Source organism: Pleuronectes platessa, chromosome 10 (genome assembly GCF_947347685.1).
Source record: "Pleuronectes platessa chromosome 10, fPlePla1.1, whole genome shotgun sequence".
In the NCBI taxonomy this organism is placed as follows: domain Eukaryota; kingdom Metazoa; phylum Chordata; class Actinopteri; order Pleuronectiformes; family Pleuronectidae; genus Pleuronectes; species Pleuronectes platessa.
In genome coordinates this window covers 24697696-24717767 of record NC_070635.1, presented here as the reverse complement: position 1 = coordinate 24717767, position 20072 = coordinate 24697696, and the positions used below count along the sequence as shown (strand labels likewise).

Sequence of the window (20072 nt, the reverse complement as noted above, 5' to 3'; positions counted from 1 at the left end):
ACATCTTTATGACTAGAAGCCAGTGATTAGAGCCCTAATCTGCAGCTATGGTGGTCCCACTGGAAAACAGGCACACACACACACACGCAGGCATTTTTAGAGGAGGATAATGAGTAAAAAACTCTGCTACTTAGATAGTAACAGAATGTTTTTATTTCGCGCTCTTGACACATGCAGCAAAGATTACAGACGTGAGACATTTGTTAAGCTGTAACTAGGCATTTAAGGCTTTAGAATGAATAACATGACCATGCTAACGTGCTCAAAGTGGCAATGCTACCATGAAGCTGACAAAGTTTACAATCTTTTAGCACAATGCTGTGAAATTAAACAAGACTACGTCCTTTTTATTTTAATGATACAAACTCAGGGTTGCACTTAGTCACTTGGCACCTGAAAGACTGGACCCGTTTCAAACCAAGGTTCATTTCTTTGTTCCATCGTTTACATTTGATCCAGTTAGTTTTGGTTTCACATTTTAATTTAGGGAGCTGTATGACATGTATGTCCTGTCATCATCTACATGTGCTGCGTCTATCTATAGATTACATTGATTGGTTTGTAAACCTTTTTCATTAAAGTGGATATAAAAATTTGGGATTTCAATTTGAATTCAAAAAGAAAATGAATGAAGACATTAATTTCGTGGTCACTGTAATATCCATTTGGTATTGGTACGAGAAAAATATAAAAATGTCATCCTCCTTGATTTAAGCAATCCTGTGAGCCACTTTTCCCAATTTTTCTCCTATTGTTTATTGCCATTGTCTGAAATGTTTTCACACTGCAAACAAACTGAGACATTGTTCATTTGATTCAGACTGAGACTACTTCTTTGGCGCAAGGCTATTTTAGATTTAACTGAAAAATCCGAACAAGATAGGTGTGAAAGCCCTCGAATGATGGGTGTGTATTTAGGGAGAAAATGCAACCTATCATACATGCACATCATAATAAACCACCATATGAAAGCATGCTTCTCTGCATGGAAGCAAATGATGTGGGTGTAACAAAAGGAGTGTTGTATTGGGTATTTGTGAAGTAGAGACATTTTGAATTCGATGATGGCACAAAGTTAAGTGATGAGTTATTTCAATTAATTCAGAGTGAGGAGTGGATGTTTCTACCAAATTTTGTCACAATCCAACCGATATTTGGCAAGATTCACTGAGGCCACCAAATTGACAACCTCATATCAATCCATTCTGGAAAAATGAATATCTCTACACAACTTTGTGCCAATCAGGAGAGATATTTCAAGGATAAGTGAAAAGTTGAACCCGCTCATGGTGCTAGAGAAGGGTCAGGGGATCACCTTAGTAAATTAGGATCTAACTGTCAGGACTAAATTCCATGACTATGTAACAGCTATTAAAATATCACACGTAAAAACCAAAAATTTGTTGAGGCACGGTACAATATTTAGCAGCCACTGTATATATATATATATATATATATATTTATATATATATATATATATATAAAAATCTATTTTCCTTTTTTCCTTTTCTTCTTCTCAGTCATGGTCAGAATAGAGAAACAGCCTGAGATTTTCAGAGACTGCCTGCTTTGTCCCCAGCGTATTCTGCTGACTGACCCCTTGATGCACATTTCACAGAGGCCCTACTCTCAGCCTCGGGGCCCTGGCAGCAGGTCCTGGCCCACTTTGCTAGGAGACTGAGGGAGTGTATAAAATGACTCTTCCAGCCAGCTCGGTGTGAGAGGAAGGGAAGCATGCTAGGAATATTTTCCACATAGTTGTGCAGGGACAGGGAAACACAGAGCTGTTGGGTAACAGAGCAATGTGTATTGGAGAACTTGATTTTCCAAGTATTTAAAATCTGCCCAAGGTAATAATTCATAATAAAACAGCCTAATTAGGAAAACATGGGTTTCACAGCTTATCAAAAACATCCATGGTGGGAATAGACAAACAAATTGAGTGAACTGTTTCTGGCAATGCTAGAGGTATGATGTACTCAGAGAAGTTATATGGTTGTTCCCTGCATCATTATGAAAATGCAACTGACACTTATGAAAATGCAACTGACCCCAATAACGGTCCTTTTTTGTTCTCTAAAAGGAGGCACTAATTAAAGTGGAAGTGAACTTGAATGATGAAGATCTGTTGACCAGTGTGGTCTTTCTCCTATCAGTCTTTTTAGAATGAAAATAAACCAACAGTTGCAACCACCTAGGTGAGAGTAAATGCAGGGAGGTAAAACAGAATATGGCCTGGAATGCATCACTGGAAAAAAAAAAGCACTATCTTCATATCAGTATCTATTACGAACTGCTTAGAGAGAGTCTGTCAGATAGTGAGAGACTTGGACCTGATGAACCTATTTGAGGGGGAAAAGATACAAGTGGAGAGGTGTGTGTGTGTGGGATGGAGGGAGAGCGTCAAAGTGTGTTTTTATTAGAAAAGGGGAGGAAACCAATGAACATCTGCCAATGCCACTTAAGGTGAACACTGAACGAATTTCAGCAGTTCTAAGGCTGAGCTGTCTAACCAAACTCCAGCTGCTCGAGTCACCGCAACCTCCAAATTTGGTTCAGATTTTATAGCATCTACGAGCAGCTCTAACATTACATACACATTCAAGACTGCCTTTTTGTTTCGCCTGAACACTTCAAATCACAGCTTTCAGACCTACAACAGTTTTACCAATTTCTGGAGCCTCGGGTGAAACAAGGCCTCAAAGAAGATTTGTATCTGTTTTTTGTATGTCAATCTGTATATCCTGTAGATGAACCCACCTCAGATGTTTAGATGAACCCACTGTATGATATTTGCCGTGTGCTGTTTAACTAAGCCACCATGATTACAGTGGCAGGAATAAACTGCATACATTCCCAGACGCTGATCGATTGCCACTATTTGGGGGGATAAAAACTTTAAGGCTGTTGTCTGACCTTCGCAGCCTGGATGTAAAGGTTTTTGCAAGTAAATAAACACAACCAGAATTTTGAGGGGGTTTTTTTGTGCGAAAGAGTTGAACTAGAAACACTGTACTGTGAATTTGTGTGTCACCAATAACTGCACTTTCCACTTATTTTTTATCTAGACTCTGGAATGAGCTTTGACCTCTGGTTTCTGATCACCTAATCTTTCACTCTGGTCAAAATTTGAATAATATCCCTAAAAGAAGACTTGAGATATCAGGCTCAACAGGCTAAAAACTTAATTTGTGAGGCCACATTGACCTTTCACCTTTGATCTACCAAATTCAAAAGATTAATCTTCGAGTCAATTGGCATTTGTGACAAGGTCCACAGTTCTGAAAGGAGAGTCTTGAGGCATTTTTAAGATATCATTGTTCCAATGCAAAAAAGAGATTGTGAGGTCCACTGATCTTTACATTTGACTTTCACTCACCAAAATCTAATCGGTTCCTATTTAAGTCCAAGTGGATGTTTATACAGTATTAAGAAATTCCCTCAAGGCATTCTTGAGATATCATGTTCACAAGAAATGGGATGCAGATACAGTACGTAACTCCTGATGGACACCCCATAAACATGATGCGTACACATACCCTGTGTCTGAAGGAATACAAATGTTTCACATTGTAGAACAGAGTATCCAGGTTTTCACCAAAACGAGCACATTTTTGATAAATATTTTGAAAACTGACAGTTGATAAATGGTAAATGGTTTTGTATTTATATAGCGCTTTTCTAGTCTTGATGACCACTCAAAGCACCTTACAGTAAAGTTTTCCATTCACACACACATTCATACAGTGCATCTAATTGCAGCACTTTGTTATTCTATGGGGGGCCATTTAGGGTTCAGCATCTTGCCCAAGGACACTTAGGCATGCATATGGGTCAGACTGGGGATCGAACCGCCGACCTTCAGGTTGGAGGACGACCACTCTACGCCACAGCCGCCCGTTAATTAATGTGTTTCCATTTGCTACATATGCCACAACTCTTCCCGCAGGGGCCATTAAACCATCACAGAATAACTGGGCATGAGAAAGATTATGTTTTTAAAAGGGTGTCAGTCAAAACCTCAAATGATACCATATGGAAAATTTGGCATTTGTTATTGTACATGTATCAAATTGCAGGAGGACTCTGCTACTTGTTTTAATTTTGTACATCATGATTTAGTCACAGTTTTTGTTGCATTTCCTCACATTTTGCGTTCATCTATACAATCATTTTGTAAGCCAAGTAAAAAAGAAACAATTGCTGTACTTTAAATGTTTTTTTTCTGCCTCCACTCTGAGGCTTTTTTGCACAAATCAGAGACAGGCTCACGGAAACAAGCTTGCTGTTATTGCGTGGGTTTAAACTGGAGAGGCTACTAAAGTAACAGTAGTAAGCTCCCTCAACTTGGATAGTCTTTCTTGAGTTGACAAAATACATAAAGTCCCCATTAGGTTCCATATTACTAGGCTAAACCTGTGACCAGGAAGTTCTCAGCAGCGTGTGAAGAACCAGCCTGAGGCAGTGGAACATTGGTGCCTTTCAGCCAACATTCAACAGTAGAAGAAAGAACAAAGGAGCCAATACCATAAAAAACACGTAATAAGTGAGTGGTGGAAGATTGACTGGGTGGAAACCGAGTAAGAAAACAGCATCGGCAACTTCCTGTTCCCAGCAGTGAGAAATTGGATGAATAAAATCTCAATGTAAATTAGGTCAGTTTGCTTGGGAATGTACTGTTTCATAGCTCAAGAGGGAGGAAAGTGTTGTGATGGTGACTCACCTCGGTCTTCTAAATATCAGGCCATACTGCTGGCAGGCCAAGCCAACGGTGGGGGTGTAAATGACGGGCATAAACCTTTCGATGTCTGAAGTTAGCGCCCGATAGAAGAGCTTCTCGCTGCGGTCCTGGAGCCCCATAAGGAACACATATCTGTGAATGAAAGCGAGGAGCAGGGAGAAAAACACCTCATGTTAATCTTTACCAGCTTGACGACTCATACCTGCTGAACTGAGAACGGGATTATTAAAGTCAGATGTTAAATCCTGCGTGTTTGTGAATGAGAAAAAACAGTAAGATTGGAGGATACTGGAGATTTTGTGAGAGTTGGGCCACATACATACTAAAAAATACTGTAAAACTTTGCTCTATTGTACAGTAACTACCTCTAATGGTATATTTGTTTATGATGAGGCTGATTGGATAAACACAGGAAAAAAATCAGCTCCTTAGATAGGCCACACAAGTCCTTTGATCTCATTGCAGAATGACCGAGAACTGAGGGCTTGCATATGAGCCAAATTAAGCAGCGCATGCCAGAGAGGGCTCTTTTCCTAATCAGAGAAGTTTCCATGAAGCCAGACGCACAAGGTACCTCTTGTTGAGGGGTTACAAAGCATGCACACCCTCTCTGATATAGGTTAAGCCACAAAGGCTGCAGCACAATGCACAGTGATGACAGCTGCTCTTGAAGAAAACTGTTTAAATGTATTAAGAATCCGCCAAATGTCAAATGAAAGGTTTCTGTCGTAATGTTTGGACTTGAATTATTCTTTTTTCCACAGAGTGATAATTTGCTTGATAGACTCAAGTATAGTATTTGTTTCAATTTATCATCAAATAGTCGAAGAAAATTGGGAAAGTGCATTGTTTAAGTATTTTTCAAGCAAGAAGGCCAAAACTTTTCAAATTCCTTTATCGTAAATGTAAGAATACCCTGCATTTTGTCATCTTACATGATGGTAAACTAAATATTTTAGGGTTTTCAAGAAGTCACTTTGGACCTAAGGAAATATTGATTAGCATTTTCTTGTTATTATTATTTATCGACACCTCATGGGCCAAATATAATAATATATAATACAATTTGAGAAAATTATTACCAGGTTAGTTAATGATAGACAATAATCGTTAGGATTGAGGCAGTTTGATGAGATAGCTGGAATTAATTTGTTACAGGCAAACTCCCCAACTACACTAAGAGAAAATGTGAATTCAGACAACAAAATAGTTTTCTCAGTTTAAATATTTGGTTGACTTCACTCATCAAACAAATTGTAACAAAATCACTTGGTCAAATACAAGCCACAGAGTTACTGCTTAAAACTACTGCTACATATAATTTGCCCCTCTTTTCTTAGCCTTAAAAGAAGTGAACATAACCCACATCCAGGAAACAAGAATATTATTGGTGCACACTGCTTAACAGAGGAGTAGCCGTGCTGCCTTAGTGAGTGCAGCGTTTCCTTTAAAGTCAACCTACTGAGGAAGCCAGGACATCATCTATCTCCATCTACTGTAGCATGAGCAATGAACCGGCTCTAGTCTGTCAGGCTCATTATTGGCCTGTTACTGCCTTCTAACAACCTCACTGACTACAAGGTTTTCCCTTCGCTATTTTATACACTGAACTATTTTCATTGGCAAAGCTTTTGAACATCCATTTCCTCTGACACTTGTTGACACAGTCAATGTTGATACTTAACCTGCTCCATCATCTCAAATCCTAAACACAGTGCTGTTCCCCAATTTGTCACAATAATTCAAAACCGGGACAAATTCCACTGAAAATGAAAAGAACGTGGGAATTAAGCAACCCAGTCTCATCAGAAAACGTTCAGTGGCAACGTTGGTCCACTTGGAACGACGTTACCATCTCACAATCTGGCCTCTCAGATTGTGAGATGGTAACATTTAGTCAGCCCATTGTTTTGCATTGGCGTGTTCTCACGTCACGTGACTCACAAGCTCCCGTCTGCGGAGAGGAAAACATGGCGGATATTCCTTGTTTTTTCAGATAAAAATATAATTTTGTAACTTAGTTTGGGCATAAAAATACATTCTGACACCATTTCTAGCGAGAAATGTGCTCTTTGCTTCCACAGTCTTCAGCCAGTTCGTGCTTATGATCAATATTTTAATAGTTATCACGAATGTTTTTATCGTTGCTATGAGGGTTGCTATGACGCTGCCATGCGGAAGACCAGGCCACAGCGTGCTGTTAAATTCACCGTCCCTGCGTGGCATCGTTCAGTGATCGTGAATGTTATTCACGGTATATAATATTAATATTTGAGGCTAGATTACACCCCTAATGCTAAGGACCCATCGAGACCGTTCTTCCCGAAGGGGGACCGACTGCGCCACGGACGGACTGGGCGAGCGGAACTGACGTGTGGCTTTTAGTAAACATCCGGTCCTTTAACTCGGGGCTGCGTAATAACCACCGAGCGCTTGGAAGACAAACGATGTCATCTTCCTTCTGTCAGGTGAGTAGTTTATTGTTTTTAAAGATCGTTACGATCTAGGTTTACAGTCCGAGTGCTGAGACAGCGGATGCGGAGTCCGTTGATACACACAATGGATGCTATTCTTCAGCTAAAACGCCATTGATAGCCACATGCTACAGCCCACATTAGCCTGTGCTACCTGGGAGGTGAATACATGGTTGTTAAAACCAGTTCAAGACGCTTAGCTCATCATTGAGGGACGCTACAATATAAATATAAACATGAATTTGATTTATGAATGCTTTAGATTAATAAGGAGTGTATTTCTCTACCATTACTCCACAATATCAGGTCAATTTGGTTTAATGTATAGTATGCACTATGACAATAATGTTTCCATGTTATGGAGTTGCGATTCATTTTATAAAACAATTGCTATGTTCTGTTTTTTAATCAAGGAGGATCCAAGTGAAGCTACAGGAGTTTCATTAACGTCAACAACTTGGACCGAACACTTTGTTTTGCTTGATGAAGAGCAGGAAGGGCAGCCTGGAGAGAAAGAGAAGCCGGGTTGAGCCCACTACCATCATCCACGTACCACGAGGAAGATGAGGGAGAGAAATGATCCTACCATTAAAGAGGTACTTTTAAGTTACATACCAGAAACACCATTTTATATAATGTGCCAAATATACATTTTTATTAAATCCCCAAAGTACGCTTGCTGACATACAAGTTAATATCACACTGAAAGAATTTTGATCAATCATGCTTCCCTGCTGTGATTGTTTAACTGGGAAAACAACTTTTTCCACAGGAAGGCAAGTAAATTTAAGGAATACATTTGCAAAGTTTTCCTCTGTTATGTATAATGATGACCCCCATCAAACATAATGTTAGCAATATTTACACCTTTTAATTTATACTGATTATTTCTGTCTACATGTGTGAATTTGCCTTTATTAGTTTCAGAAAAGAGCGATGATGTATCGGTCAGTGGGCGGCAGCCCGAGACTCCGCAAACTAGTCTGTAAGCAAAGTAGACGAAGGCATCGAGGTTGCGGCCTGCCATCATTGTTATTTTGCTTAAGGGACTGAATATGTTTCATGTAGAAATATTAGCATTTCCCTTATATCTACCAAAACTGCTTGTTTCACAGACTGCAGTTTTGTTTTGATCCGATGTGGTGTGCAAATAAAACCGTATCGGCAATGGGTTGTGGGGCATTAACATTTGTAACTCTAATTTTGTTTTGACAAACTGTGAAAAGAACGTTGAGAACATCACCACTCTACAGGAAGACACAGTCCAGTAACGGGTGTCAGAAGTTCAGTAGTGAACGACGGGTACTGTGGAAAAATGTGTGTCATTGTTTGACTCTGTTTACACAAGGTTAACACAAAAAGTTTTGATTGTAAACTGATATCGGTACGAATTCATGTTATTCTCCTCTTCACAAGAAACAAACAATCCAAATTACCTGCAGAACACCCTTGATGGACGCTTCAGCTGCATCGTCAGACTGGCGAGACAGCAAGATGCCAACTTTAATGCCAATTTATTTGTGTAACATTCTGTGACCAAATGTATAGATAACTTTTTGTAGATTGTAAAAAAAGATAACCCATTTATTTAAAAAAAACTACACTAGAATTACCGCACTGCGTTGTATGACTCCGCTAACCAGTGCAGTGTCCGTCTACATATTTCTACATATTTTCTCTCGTATAAATGACACTGTGTCTCTTGACAAATGAAACCATAAGATGAGGTCAGTGTGGCCTTGACCTTTTGACTTTAACACAAATACACAGTTAGACAATCCGAAAACATACAGTTATGCCAAAATATATTTGGTTTCACATTCTAGATGGCATAAGCAGAGACATCAACTCAGGAAAAATATTTCTGTAGAAAAGAAAGCCCTGTACGTGTGTACGTATGTATACATACACACGTACAAACGCACTATTGAGACGTTTTGTTTTTTATCATATATTCTCAGGAAGGACTGATGCATTTACTGAGACGGGACGTGAGGGCCTAATCTGCGTCCTCAGAGTTCAAGCCCAGCAGGCTGCAGCGGTCCTGACATATTCCGGAACAGCAGCACAGTCTTTGGATGACTCCTCTGAAGATGAAAACATGGCGAGGTACTTCTCCACTGATGAAGAACTGTGAGGGCTGTGATTAGCTACACTCTCTTGCTACAAGGCTACTCATGCTACTCCCTGGCAGCCTTAGGAAGGCATTAGCTTGCTGTTGGGTAGCTGTTAGCTTCAGCATTTTTAGTTTTTAGCGGCCTGTCTGACGTTTATGTTTAAAACAAAAAAATCAGAGGGAACCATCTTCATAATTTAACACTATGGTTTGTTTGTGTGTCCTTCAGTTCTTCTCAAGAGAAGCAGTACAGGTGTGCCTCAGCTCCACGGTCCCTCCTGCAGCCTCCGCTCCTGATGCTAACCTCATGTCTCCATCACACCAAGCAGCAGACCTGGATTGACAGACCTTTCTCCAGAGCTGCCCCCTCCCTCTGAAACCCCCCTCTCCAAAACACTATTTGTGGCGTTTTTAAAGTCTTATTTGCATGAGAATTGTTGATCATAACATTTCCAGCAGATGCCTTAATGTAATGTTTGTGCACAATAAATGACATTGATCATAACATATTGGTATTTCCTTGCACTTCTACACCATGATATTGTCAGATAAGATGCTGATTACATTAAAGCAGTGAATGCTCTGCTTTAAGCAACATAAACACACAATGATCCAATGGATCTGAAGTAGAATGGGCACATTACATTCTGTAGAGAATGCCTCAGTAATTGAAGTCAGAAAATAACTTTCTTTATCTGAGGTTCCAGTCATTTATAGTCACAGCAAAGCACACAGGTCTGGTTGTCTAGGGACACCCATATCATATTGTTTAAGATGTGTAACATCAAGTTTGTGTATCAGTGCAAAATACATACCGTCATTAGTCAAGAGTTCACTCTCTTGTTTACACTAAATTTAGGTGACCCAGATGTTTCACAATGCATCTGATAAGGTCTTATGAGAAACATTCTTAACATTAAAGAAATGAACACAGAAGATAGCAATAACTGTTTGACTTTAATCACTAGCTGGTAATCAGCAGCCTGACTTATTCAAACACATTAATACTACAATGAATGAGGCAGGGGTTATCTATCAGAAATCATTTCTGGGACATTAATTTAAAAGATCTCCAGTATAAGCAAATGTGTTTTTAAATTGGTTTACATCCAAGTGTGAGGCTGTCCCATCACATGGATTTAAGACATATATATTGTTTGTATGAGCTGTCCCTCAGTTAAGTACTTGCACTTCTTGAAAAGCTCTATATAAATAAGATGTATTATTGTTTATACATTGCTTTATACATGTTTTCCTAAAAGTCACTGTAGATACAGAAACAACAGTATGGTTCAGGTGACAGTGAGTGGAATGTGAAGGTAATTTCAATGAGCTCAAGAGAAACCTAATGTGACGATATAGTTGATTTCTGATAGATAACCCCTGCCTCATTCATTGTAGTATTAATGTGTTTGAATAAGTCAGGCTGCTGATTACCAGCTAGTGATTAAAGTCAAACAGTTATTGCTATCTTCTGTGTTCATTTCTTTAATGTTAAGAATGTTTCTCATAAGACCTTATCAGATGCATTGTGAAACATCTGGGTCACCTAAATTTAGTGTAAACAAGAGAGTGAACTCTTGACTAATGACGGTATGTATTTTGCACTGATACACAAACTTGATGTTACACATCTTAAACAATATGATATGGGTGTCCCTAGACAACCAGACCTGTGTGCTTTGCTGTGACTATAAATGACTGGAACCTCAGATAAAGAAAGTTATTTTCTGACTTCAATTACTGAGGCATTCTCTACAGAATGTAATGTGCCCATTCTACTTCAGATCCATTGGATCATTGTGTGTTTATGTTGCTTAAAGCAGAGCATTCACTGCTTTAATGTAATCAGCATCTTATCTGACAATATCATGGTGTAGAAGTGCAAGGAAATACCAATATGTTATGATCAATGTCATTTATTGTGCACAAACATTACATTAAGGCATCTGCTGGAAATGTTATGATCAACAATTCTCATGCAAATAAGACTTTAAAAACGCCACAAATAGTGTTTTGGAGAGGGGGGTTTCAGAGGGAGGGGGCAGCTCTGGAGAAAGGTCTGTCAATCCAGGTCTGCTGCTTGGTGTGATGGAGACATGAGGTTAGCATCAGGAGCGGAGGCTGCAGGAGGGACCGTGGAGCTGAGGCACACCTGTACTGCTTCTCTTGAGAAGAACTGAAGGACACACAAACAAACCATAGTGTTAAATTATGAAGATGGTTCCCTCTGATTTTTTTGTTTTAAACATAAACGTCAGACAGGCCGCTAAAAACTAAAAATGCTGAAGCTAACAGCTACCCAACAGCAAGCTAATGCCTTCCTAAGGCTGCCAGGGAGTAGCAAGAGTAGCCTTGTAGCAAGAGAGTGTAGCTAATCACAGCCCTCACAGTTCTTCATCAGTGGAGAAGTACCTCGCCATGTTTTCATCTTCAGAGGAGTCATCCAAAGACTGTGCTGCTGTTCCGGAATATGTCAGGACCGCTGCAGCCTGCTGGGCTTGAACTCTGAGGACGCAGATTAGGCCCTCACGTCCCGTCTCAGTAAATGCATCAGTCCTTCCTGAGAATATATGATAAAAAACAAAACGTCTCAATAGTGCGTTTGTACGTGTGTATGTATACATACGTACACACGTACAGGGCTTTCTTTTCTACAGAAATATTTTTCCTGAGTTGATGTCTCTGCTTATGCCATCTAGAATGTGAAACCAAATATATTTTGGCATAACTGTATGTTTTTGGATTGTCTAACTGTGTATTTGTGTTAAAGTCAAAAGGTCAAGGCCACACTGACCTCATCTTATGGTTTCATTTGTCAAGAGACACAGTGTCATTTATACGAGAGAAAATATGTAGAAATATGTAGACGGACACTGCACTGGTTAGCGGAGTCATACAACGCAGTGCGGTAATTCTAGTGTAGTTTTTTTTAAATAAATGGGTTATCTTTTTTTACAATCTACAAAAAGTTATCTATACATTTGGTCACAGAATGTTACACAAATAAATTGGCATTAAAGTTGGCATCTTGCTGTCTCGCCAGTCTGACGATGCAGCTGAAGCGTCCATCAAGGGTGTTCTGCAGGTAATTTGGATTGTTTGTTTCTTGTGAAGAGGAGAATAACATGAATTCGTACCGATATCAGTTTACAATCAAAACTTTTTGTGTTAACCTTGTGTAAACAGAGTCAAACAATGACACACATTTTTCCACAGTACCCGTCGTTCACTACTGAACTTCTGACACCCGTTACTGGACTGTGTCTTCCTGTAGAGTGGTGATGTTCTCAACGTTCTTTTCACAGTTTGTCAAAACAAAATTAGAGTTACAAATGTTAATGCCCCACAACCCATTGCCGATACGGTTTTATTTGCACACCACATCGGATCAAATCAAAACTGCAGTCTGTGAAACAAGCAGTTTTGGTAGATATAAGGGAAATGCTAATATTTCTACATGAAACATATTCAGTCCCTTAAGCAAAATAACAATGATGGCAGGCCGCAACCTCGATGCCTTCGTCTACTTTGCTTACAGACTAGTTTGCGGAGTCTCGGGCTGCCGCCCACTGACCGATACATCATCGCTCTTTTCTGAAACTAATAAAGGCAAATTCACACATGTAGACAGAAATAATCAGTATAAATTAAAAGGTGTAAATATTGCTAACATTATGTTTGATGGGGGTCATCATTATACATAACAGAGGAAAACTTTGCAAATGTATTCCTTAAATTTACTTGCCTTCCTGTGGAAAAAGTTGTTTTCCCAGTTAAACAATCACAGCAGGGAAGCATGATTGATCAAAATTCTTTCAGTGTGATATTAACTTGTATGTCAGCAAGCGTACTTTGGGGATTTAATAAAAATGTATATTTGGCACATTATATAAAATGGTGTTTCTGGTATGTAACTTAAAAGTACCTCTTTAATGGTAGGATCATTTCTCTCCCTCATCTTCCTCGTGGTACGTGGATGATGGTAGTGGGCTCAACCCGGCTTCTCTTTCTCTCCAGGCTGCCCTTCCTGCTCTTCATCAAGCAAAACAAAGTGTTCGGTCCAAGTTGTTGACGTTAATGAAACTCCTGTAGCTTCACTTGGATCCTCCTTGATTAAAAAACAGAACATAGCAATTGTTTTATAAAATGAATCGCAACTCCATAACATGGAAACATTATTGTCATAGTGCATACTATACATTAAACCAAATTGACCTGATATTGTGGAGTAATGGTAGAGAAATACACTCCTTATTAATCTAAAGCATTCATAAATCAAATTCATGTTTATATTTATATTGTAGCGTCCCTCAATGATGAGCTAAGCGTCTTGAACTGGTTTTAACAACCATGTATTCACCTCCCAGGTAGCACAGGCTAATGTGGGCTGTAGCATGTGGCTATCAATGGCGTTTTAGCTGAAGAATAGCATCCATTGTGTGTATCAACGGACTCCGCATCCGCTGTCTCAGCACTCGGACTGTAAACCTAGATCGTAACGATCTTTAAAAACAATAAACTACTCACCTGACAGAAGGAAGATGACATCGTTTGTCTTCCAAGCGCTCGGTGGTTATTACGCAGCCCCGAGTTAAAGGACCGGATGTTTACTAAAAGCCACACGTCAGTTCCGCTCGCCCAGTCCGTCCGTGGCGCAGTCGGTCCCCCTTCGGGAAGAACGGTCTCGATGGGTCCTTAGCATTAGGGGTGTAATCTAGCCTCAAATATTAATATTATATACCGTGAATAACATTCACGATCACTGAACGATGCCACGCAGGGACGGTGAATTTAACAGCACGCTGTGGCCTGGTCTTCCGCATGGCAGCGTCATAGCAACCCTCATAGCAACGATAAAAACATTCGTGATAACTATTAAAATATTGATCATAAGCACGAACTGGCTGAAGACTGTGGAAGCAAAGAGCACATTTCTCGCTAGAAATGGTGTCAGAATGTATTTTTATGCCCAAACTAAGTTACAAAATTATATTTTTATCTGAAAAAACAAGGAATATCCGCCATGTTTTCCTCTCCGCAGACGGGAGCTTGTGAGTCACGTGACGTGAGAACACGCCAATGCAAAACAATGGGCTGACTAAATGTTACCATCTCACAATCTGAGAGGCCAGATTGTGAGATGGTAACGTCGTTCCAAGTGGACCAACGTTGCCACTGAACGTTTTCTGATGAGACTGGGTTGGAATTAAGATAACCGGTTAAAATAGAGCAGGAAGTATTGAAAGTTCCAAATTATGGTTGTAAAGAATGAATGACAGTGTCTGGCAGTGAATACCAGTGGGGGGTTGAGAGTCAAGGAGCAGACGGCATGTAAACACAACATGTTATAACAGCGTTTAATCCACTGGACCAAAGCCCAAAGCTTGTCAGTGATGTTGATGCTGCATGGGAATGGCTCATAATGAATGTTTGTAGATGCTGATGCCGTCATGTTGCTACGGGGAGAAACGAAGCAACTGTCGACCCTGTCTCACAGGCAGCTCACTCTGACATGGGGAGATGTCAGAGTCCATGATGGAGACTGGAATAAGAAGCAATTTCACGGACAGATAATGTTAAGCACTCAGCATATAATTCAAACCAGTAAACCAAGCTCTGACCCGAGTTAGAGGCCTGACCTCGTTGATCAAAGAGCCCAGTGCGGGTACACTCATTACATAATGCCAACAGCTACAACTCCTAAGCGCCTGATGAAGCACGCATAACTGAACTGAAGTTTTCATTTGGTCGCTGTGGAGGTTATAAAAACATCCATGCAGATGAAGGGGCACAGGGAGTAGATGGAGAAAAGGGGGGAAAAGCAGAGGAGAGAACAGTGCAGAGATTTTCTCAGTAAAATATATGCTGTTTGGGGATGAATGAAGATCTCTAAGGGCTGATCACTAATCTGCCTCTTGCGTTTTGACAGCTACCAGATGTTAGATGTCTCAGTGTGCAAGCAGGCGGGGGATCCGTCTTGGGGTATCAGTGGAAATTCAACTCTGCCCCTTTGGTGTTCATAGAAGATACCACGTCAACGTAATGACACCATGAAGAGACTTTGACCCGTGGTCATCTTACCTGTCCAAGTCGTCTCTCTTCATGTCATAGTTCTTAAGAACTCTCAACAGCTGGACATCCTGGCTGATGAAGCAGGGGGGCAGCAGGCCGTGGATCCCCAGCTGGTGACGCTCATCCAGGGTGAAAGCCATGCCCTACAGACACACACAAACCAACTTGGTTATCCTCTCCTAGCACAGGCTAACACAATCTCTACCTTCTTTGGATATCAAGAAAAGGAAGACACCACTGGGTGTTGAATGCCTTGCTCAGGGACACATCACTCTAAGTCATTTCAGCAGTTGTTAGACTTGCTGCCCAGTCCTGCCCAGTGGTTTTTTTCCTGTTGATTTTAAGTCTCAAACAGTGGCTTTTCATTCATGACGGCACAAGCCTGATTCAATAACCAGGTCCTGTATGACATTCAACCTTCAGGTTGGAGGACGACCACTCTACCCCTCAGCCACAGGCCACAGCCCATCAGTGGATCACAAGGATCCACTGATGTCAGGGAATCGGTCCAATACTCTAAATAAATAAATACTGCCGTGACAGTGGTGCGGGGTTCTGCACGATGCGAATGGAAGGACGAGGAGGAAGCGAGGGTTCAGCGATTTCTGATCTCACACATTGTGTTATCCACCACAGCAGCGTTAGAGTATCAGTGTATTTTCTTTATTAGTGACATCACTGCTGTCCCATAAAGTCGCTCTTCACCTCCACCTTACTAACAAACAGCTCGATGTCAGTGTCAGAAAGTTTTGCTTCCTCTTCACATCGCTTGATGCCGTGCCTCCGTCAGGACTCACGGGGAAGCCCATTTGTCAGCAGCATCATTTGATATTCGTGCCGTGGTTTGCATTGAGCATTTATGGTTGAAAGTGGGCGTGTGGAGGGCGGATTTGGAGGCAGACCCACGTACGAACGTTTCCACATTCCTGTGTGATGAAGGAGGTGGTCAAACGTGTCTGATCCGTCAGTGTTGGCTCTCAGAGGGGATCACTGTGTTCAGACAGGATGCCGTTAGCTCATACACTGGTGGATGTCTTCACCTACTCAAACTCAAACACAACACACACTCACACGCATTCAATGAGGCCCAGACAAATAACTTGCTTTGCTTTGACCTTTACTTCAGCTTTTATCTCGCTCACCCTTGACCTCTGAAGAGAAACATTGAAAAACACACTAAGGAGTCTGACCTCTGACCTATTCCACAGAGTACACTCTTTTAGCCCTCGGAGCGGAGATTTTCCGACACTCACTTCATACCTAGGGGTACGCAGATTGTCTATTGAATAACCGGCAAACTGGGAGAGAGACCCACAAATGTAGTTTTTTTTCTCAATTAATAAGGATTACAAAATTACTCTAGATTCAGCATGTTATCAATCTTTTTTTTTGCATGATAATCCCGTATTTTCACATAATTTCATGTCAAACCCTCACCCCTACCCCTTGAAAACAAGGGGGAGGGATCGGGCCAAGGGGGGAAATGGGATTGGGCCTAAATGTGACGTCAAAAAGCAGAATGAGATTGATGTGCTTCAGCTAATGCTCATCTGCCTATACAAAATTAATGTGGTTTGCCCCCAAAGGACCCTGTCCCCATCATGACTCTATATTTTAAATAAGGAAAACATTCTCTTCTATTCTCTGCAAGTCAGGCATGATCTGGAGGGCATCTTTAATCCTTTCTCCATCTATTAAAGACTAGCGACCCGGTGAAGCCTCAGCCTCAACACACCAGCTACTGTTGCTGACTGCTGAGACAGAAGCAGAGCTGCGCTGTGACAGTCTCTGTTTTGGATCATATCCACGGATGCTTGGCCCCGGCACCACAGCCTACAGCCTTTCCAAGCCACCGGCACTTTTTGTGTATCTGGCTGTGTTAAAACAGTCCTGAGGTCGTTAAAATGTGCTTGATCACACGAGACGCACTATTAGAAGGAAGAAGAAAAGCACACGACCCAGAATGAGGCATTGGGAAGAAACTTCCGTGGTTTTGACGTCAGACGAGCCATCAGTGCCGACCATAGACACACTTCCAAATTCGTATATGACTTAAATTATAATGAATAAAAAAGCAGGCGGATCACAAATGACTGATTTTAGATTTAAGCACAGTGACTCCTGAGGGAAAAAAATTGCTATTTCCAGTTTGTCAGAACATCTGAAAGAAATGGGCTTTGTGTTTACAATCCGTCAGGATTTATAATGTATGTTATGACATAGGTTAACACAGAATAACGTGCAAAGATGAATCCTTACAAACAAAGTTTAGTTCACAGTACTAAATTAGGCATGATTGATGATGAACCAGGCATGATTGCAAAAAGGTCATCGGTTATTTCAGACACTGGAGCACGAGTCCCGATCCGGCTGCCATTCGCCCAGCCCCGACACAGTCTGTACTTAACGGACCTCAAATAGGCAGAAGCAGCTCAGAATTATAACCTTGCCCAATTATCAAAAAAGATTTTCTATTTTTCAGAGAGCCAGCTGTTCACTCCAGGCTCCATGTGCTCAGGACACACCAGTGTTCTGCTGTCTGCCACAGCTGACCATGAGGAGTAAATGGAGAAACGTCTTAAAATACATGAGGCAAACTGAGCTTAATATGAGACTGTAAAAGGAGCTCCAGAGTCACACTGCTCTTTCGTTAGCTGAGATACACTCAGAGCGGAACTTTGTAGCACATGTAGAAAATTCTCTCTGACTTTCTCTGTGAGTGGAACGGTCGTTTCACAACTCACACTTGAAAGCTGAAATCCTGTAAGATTAAAAACAAGAATTTCATGAAAATTATGGTAAAATACTTGGTCAATTTTATTTTTGGCCACGACTAAGACAAGGTGGCACTATCATCATTAAATTATATCAAAAATATGAGACTAAATGTTGATTGAAATACAAACATTTTATATAATTCTCTGTTTCTGATGATTTAAATGAGGAAATGTATTGTGTTTTAATAAGTTCAAATTCTTTCCTGCACACACTAAATGTCGGGTCTTACCGACACCTGGATGACATCACAGGACCGCTATGCAGGCCTTTTCTGTTTTTTTTTTTCTGTTTGAAGATGTGGTCACCACGTGGCACTTACTTCAATTACATTGGATTTGGCTGCAACACTGTTTACCCCAAAAGTGTTTTGTGGACTCAAACACTTCACCCAACCCTCCATCTGCACAGTGGTGAGTCAATATCATTTTTGGTTTTGCGATTAACTCTGCATGCATAAAAGCATGTTTAAACACAGATGTTATAGGTCAAACAACTCTGAACAGAGTTGCTCATACATGCACTTAGGTTTTCAGAAATAGCCCTATAAAATCCACACGCACAGCAAGGAAGGTGCAGATATTGTATTTTGATAAAGATAAACTTTACAGGTATACTCTGCCTAGTCTTATAGCCAGACTCTGGCAAATTAAAAAATACAACACAATAAAACTTATCAAAAAATCTGAGGGAAACGCAACAGAGCTGAAAAGAAGCACAATATAGGTCTGAACAGACAAACAGAAAAACCGACAACGATCACAGGGAACTCATTGACCAAATACACAAGAGAGGAAGGGATTACTGGACACAAGTGAACCACATCAGGCAACAGACAACCACAAAAGTATAAAAACAGACAAACACAGGGAATAGTAATGGTCTCATAAGGAAAGAGATAGTCCACAGGTTCAGTTTAGAGGAGAGAGGCAGATCATGACAGAGCATGCAAATCTATAATCAACACACACACACACATTTGTGCTTACATTTAGCTTTTCTAGCACTTCCACTGTACTTCACCAAAGAACATTTAAGAATTTATTTTCACTCTTATCACTTTTAAAGTGACGCCTGAGCTCAACAGGGAGAAATAAGGTGCAATGCAAATTAATGATAACTACAAAATGTGCAGAGGAGATTTGTGCCTGACACCATGCCTGGAGTCATGTCGTTCTGCAAGTGATTTTGGCCGTTCTTTATCTTTTTCTTTTACAAGGGAGTTCAACATTCAACAGCTCCCTCCTCTCAGTCATACCTCATTTGGAGGGATGGTAGGGGAGATGGCTGGGGAGGCTTGAGAGTCTTCTTTTCTCATGTAGCAAAAATGTGTGTTTTTTTATTTGCAGTATTTGTATGTATATGTAATAAGGGATTAATTCAAACTAATAAAGTCTTCCATGTTCATATATGATGTGTTATTGTTGTCAGAAATGGGTTTGAATACAACAACTGTTGAATCAATTAATTAATTTCATGATGGGTGAGTGGTCTGAAGAGGAAAAAGGAAGTGGAGGAAAACCTTTTGATTAAAATTGATTAATACAGCAAATCTGCAGCCAGTCAATTTTGAATAAAAGGACCCATGAATGTGCACCATGGCTCATGAAGAACAATTAGCGACACAGCTATAAGGGCCCTAAAAGGCTATCATGTGAAATAGAAACCATCATGCAGTCGGGACCAAAATAACCAATTAATATCCCCCACAAAGGAGGTAGCCATACATGAGGGAGGGCTGGGGCCAGTAGAGTGACTTTATGATTGACGATACGGCTGGTTGGTGCTCGGGCTGCGCACTAAAGATTAGCAGTTTTGCACGGATTGCACAAAGCGTGGGAACCGGTGACGCTAGACCTTACATCTCTTTGTTTTTTGACATGAATATTGG

At 40.6% G+C, this 20072-nt stretch overlaps 1 protein-coding gene and 3 long non-coding RNA genes across 5 annotated transcripts in view; 1 reads left to right on the top strand and 3 right to left on the bottom strand.

Annotated features, from left to right (window-relative positions):
* The window catches only part of me1 (malic enzyme 1, NADP(+)-dependent, cytosolic), a 91109-nt gene that overhangs the window by 46495 nt on the left and 24542 nt on the right, over positions 1-20072 (bottom strand). For both annotated transcript variants that reach the window (XM_053433422.1, XM_053433423.1), the window contains exons 2-3: positions 15416-15549; positions 4724-4873 (exon numbers count right to left, since the gene is read on the bottom strand). In XM_053433422.1, the coding sequence (XP_053289397.1) occupies positions 4724-4873; positions 15416-15549 (284 nt within the window). The remainder of the gene's footprint in view (positions 1-4723; positions 4874-15415; positions 15550-20072) is intronic.
* On the top strand, positions 6975-9836 carry LOC128450020 (uncharacterized). Its single transcript, XR_008339934.1, has 4 exons — positions 6975-7209; positions 7629-7811; positions 9177-9324; positions 9561-9836. It is a non-coding gene; the product is annotated as an uncharacterized LOC128450020 (long non-coding RNA).
* Positions 11235-11851, bottom strand: LOC128450022 (uncharacterized). Its single transcript, XR_008339936.1, has 2 exons — positions 11747-11851; positions 11235-11510 (listed from the first exon to the last, which is right to left on the bottom strand). It is a non-coding gene; the product is annotated as an uncharacterized LOC128450022 (long non-coding RNA).
* LOC128450021 (uncharacterized) lies at positions 11858-14165 on the bottom strand. Its single transcript, XR_008339935.1, has 3 exons — positions 13862-14165; positions 13260-13442; positions 11858-11894 (listed from the first exon to the last, which is right to left on the bottom strand). It is a non-coding gene; the product is annotated as an uncharacterized LOC128450021 (long non-coding RNA).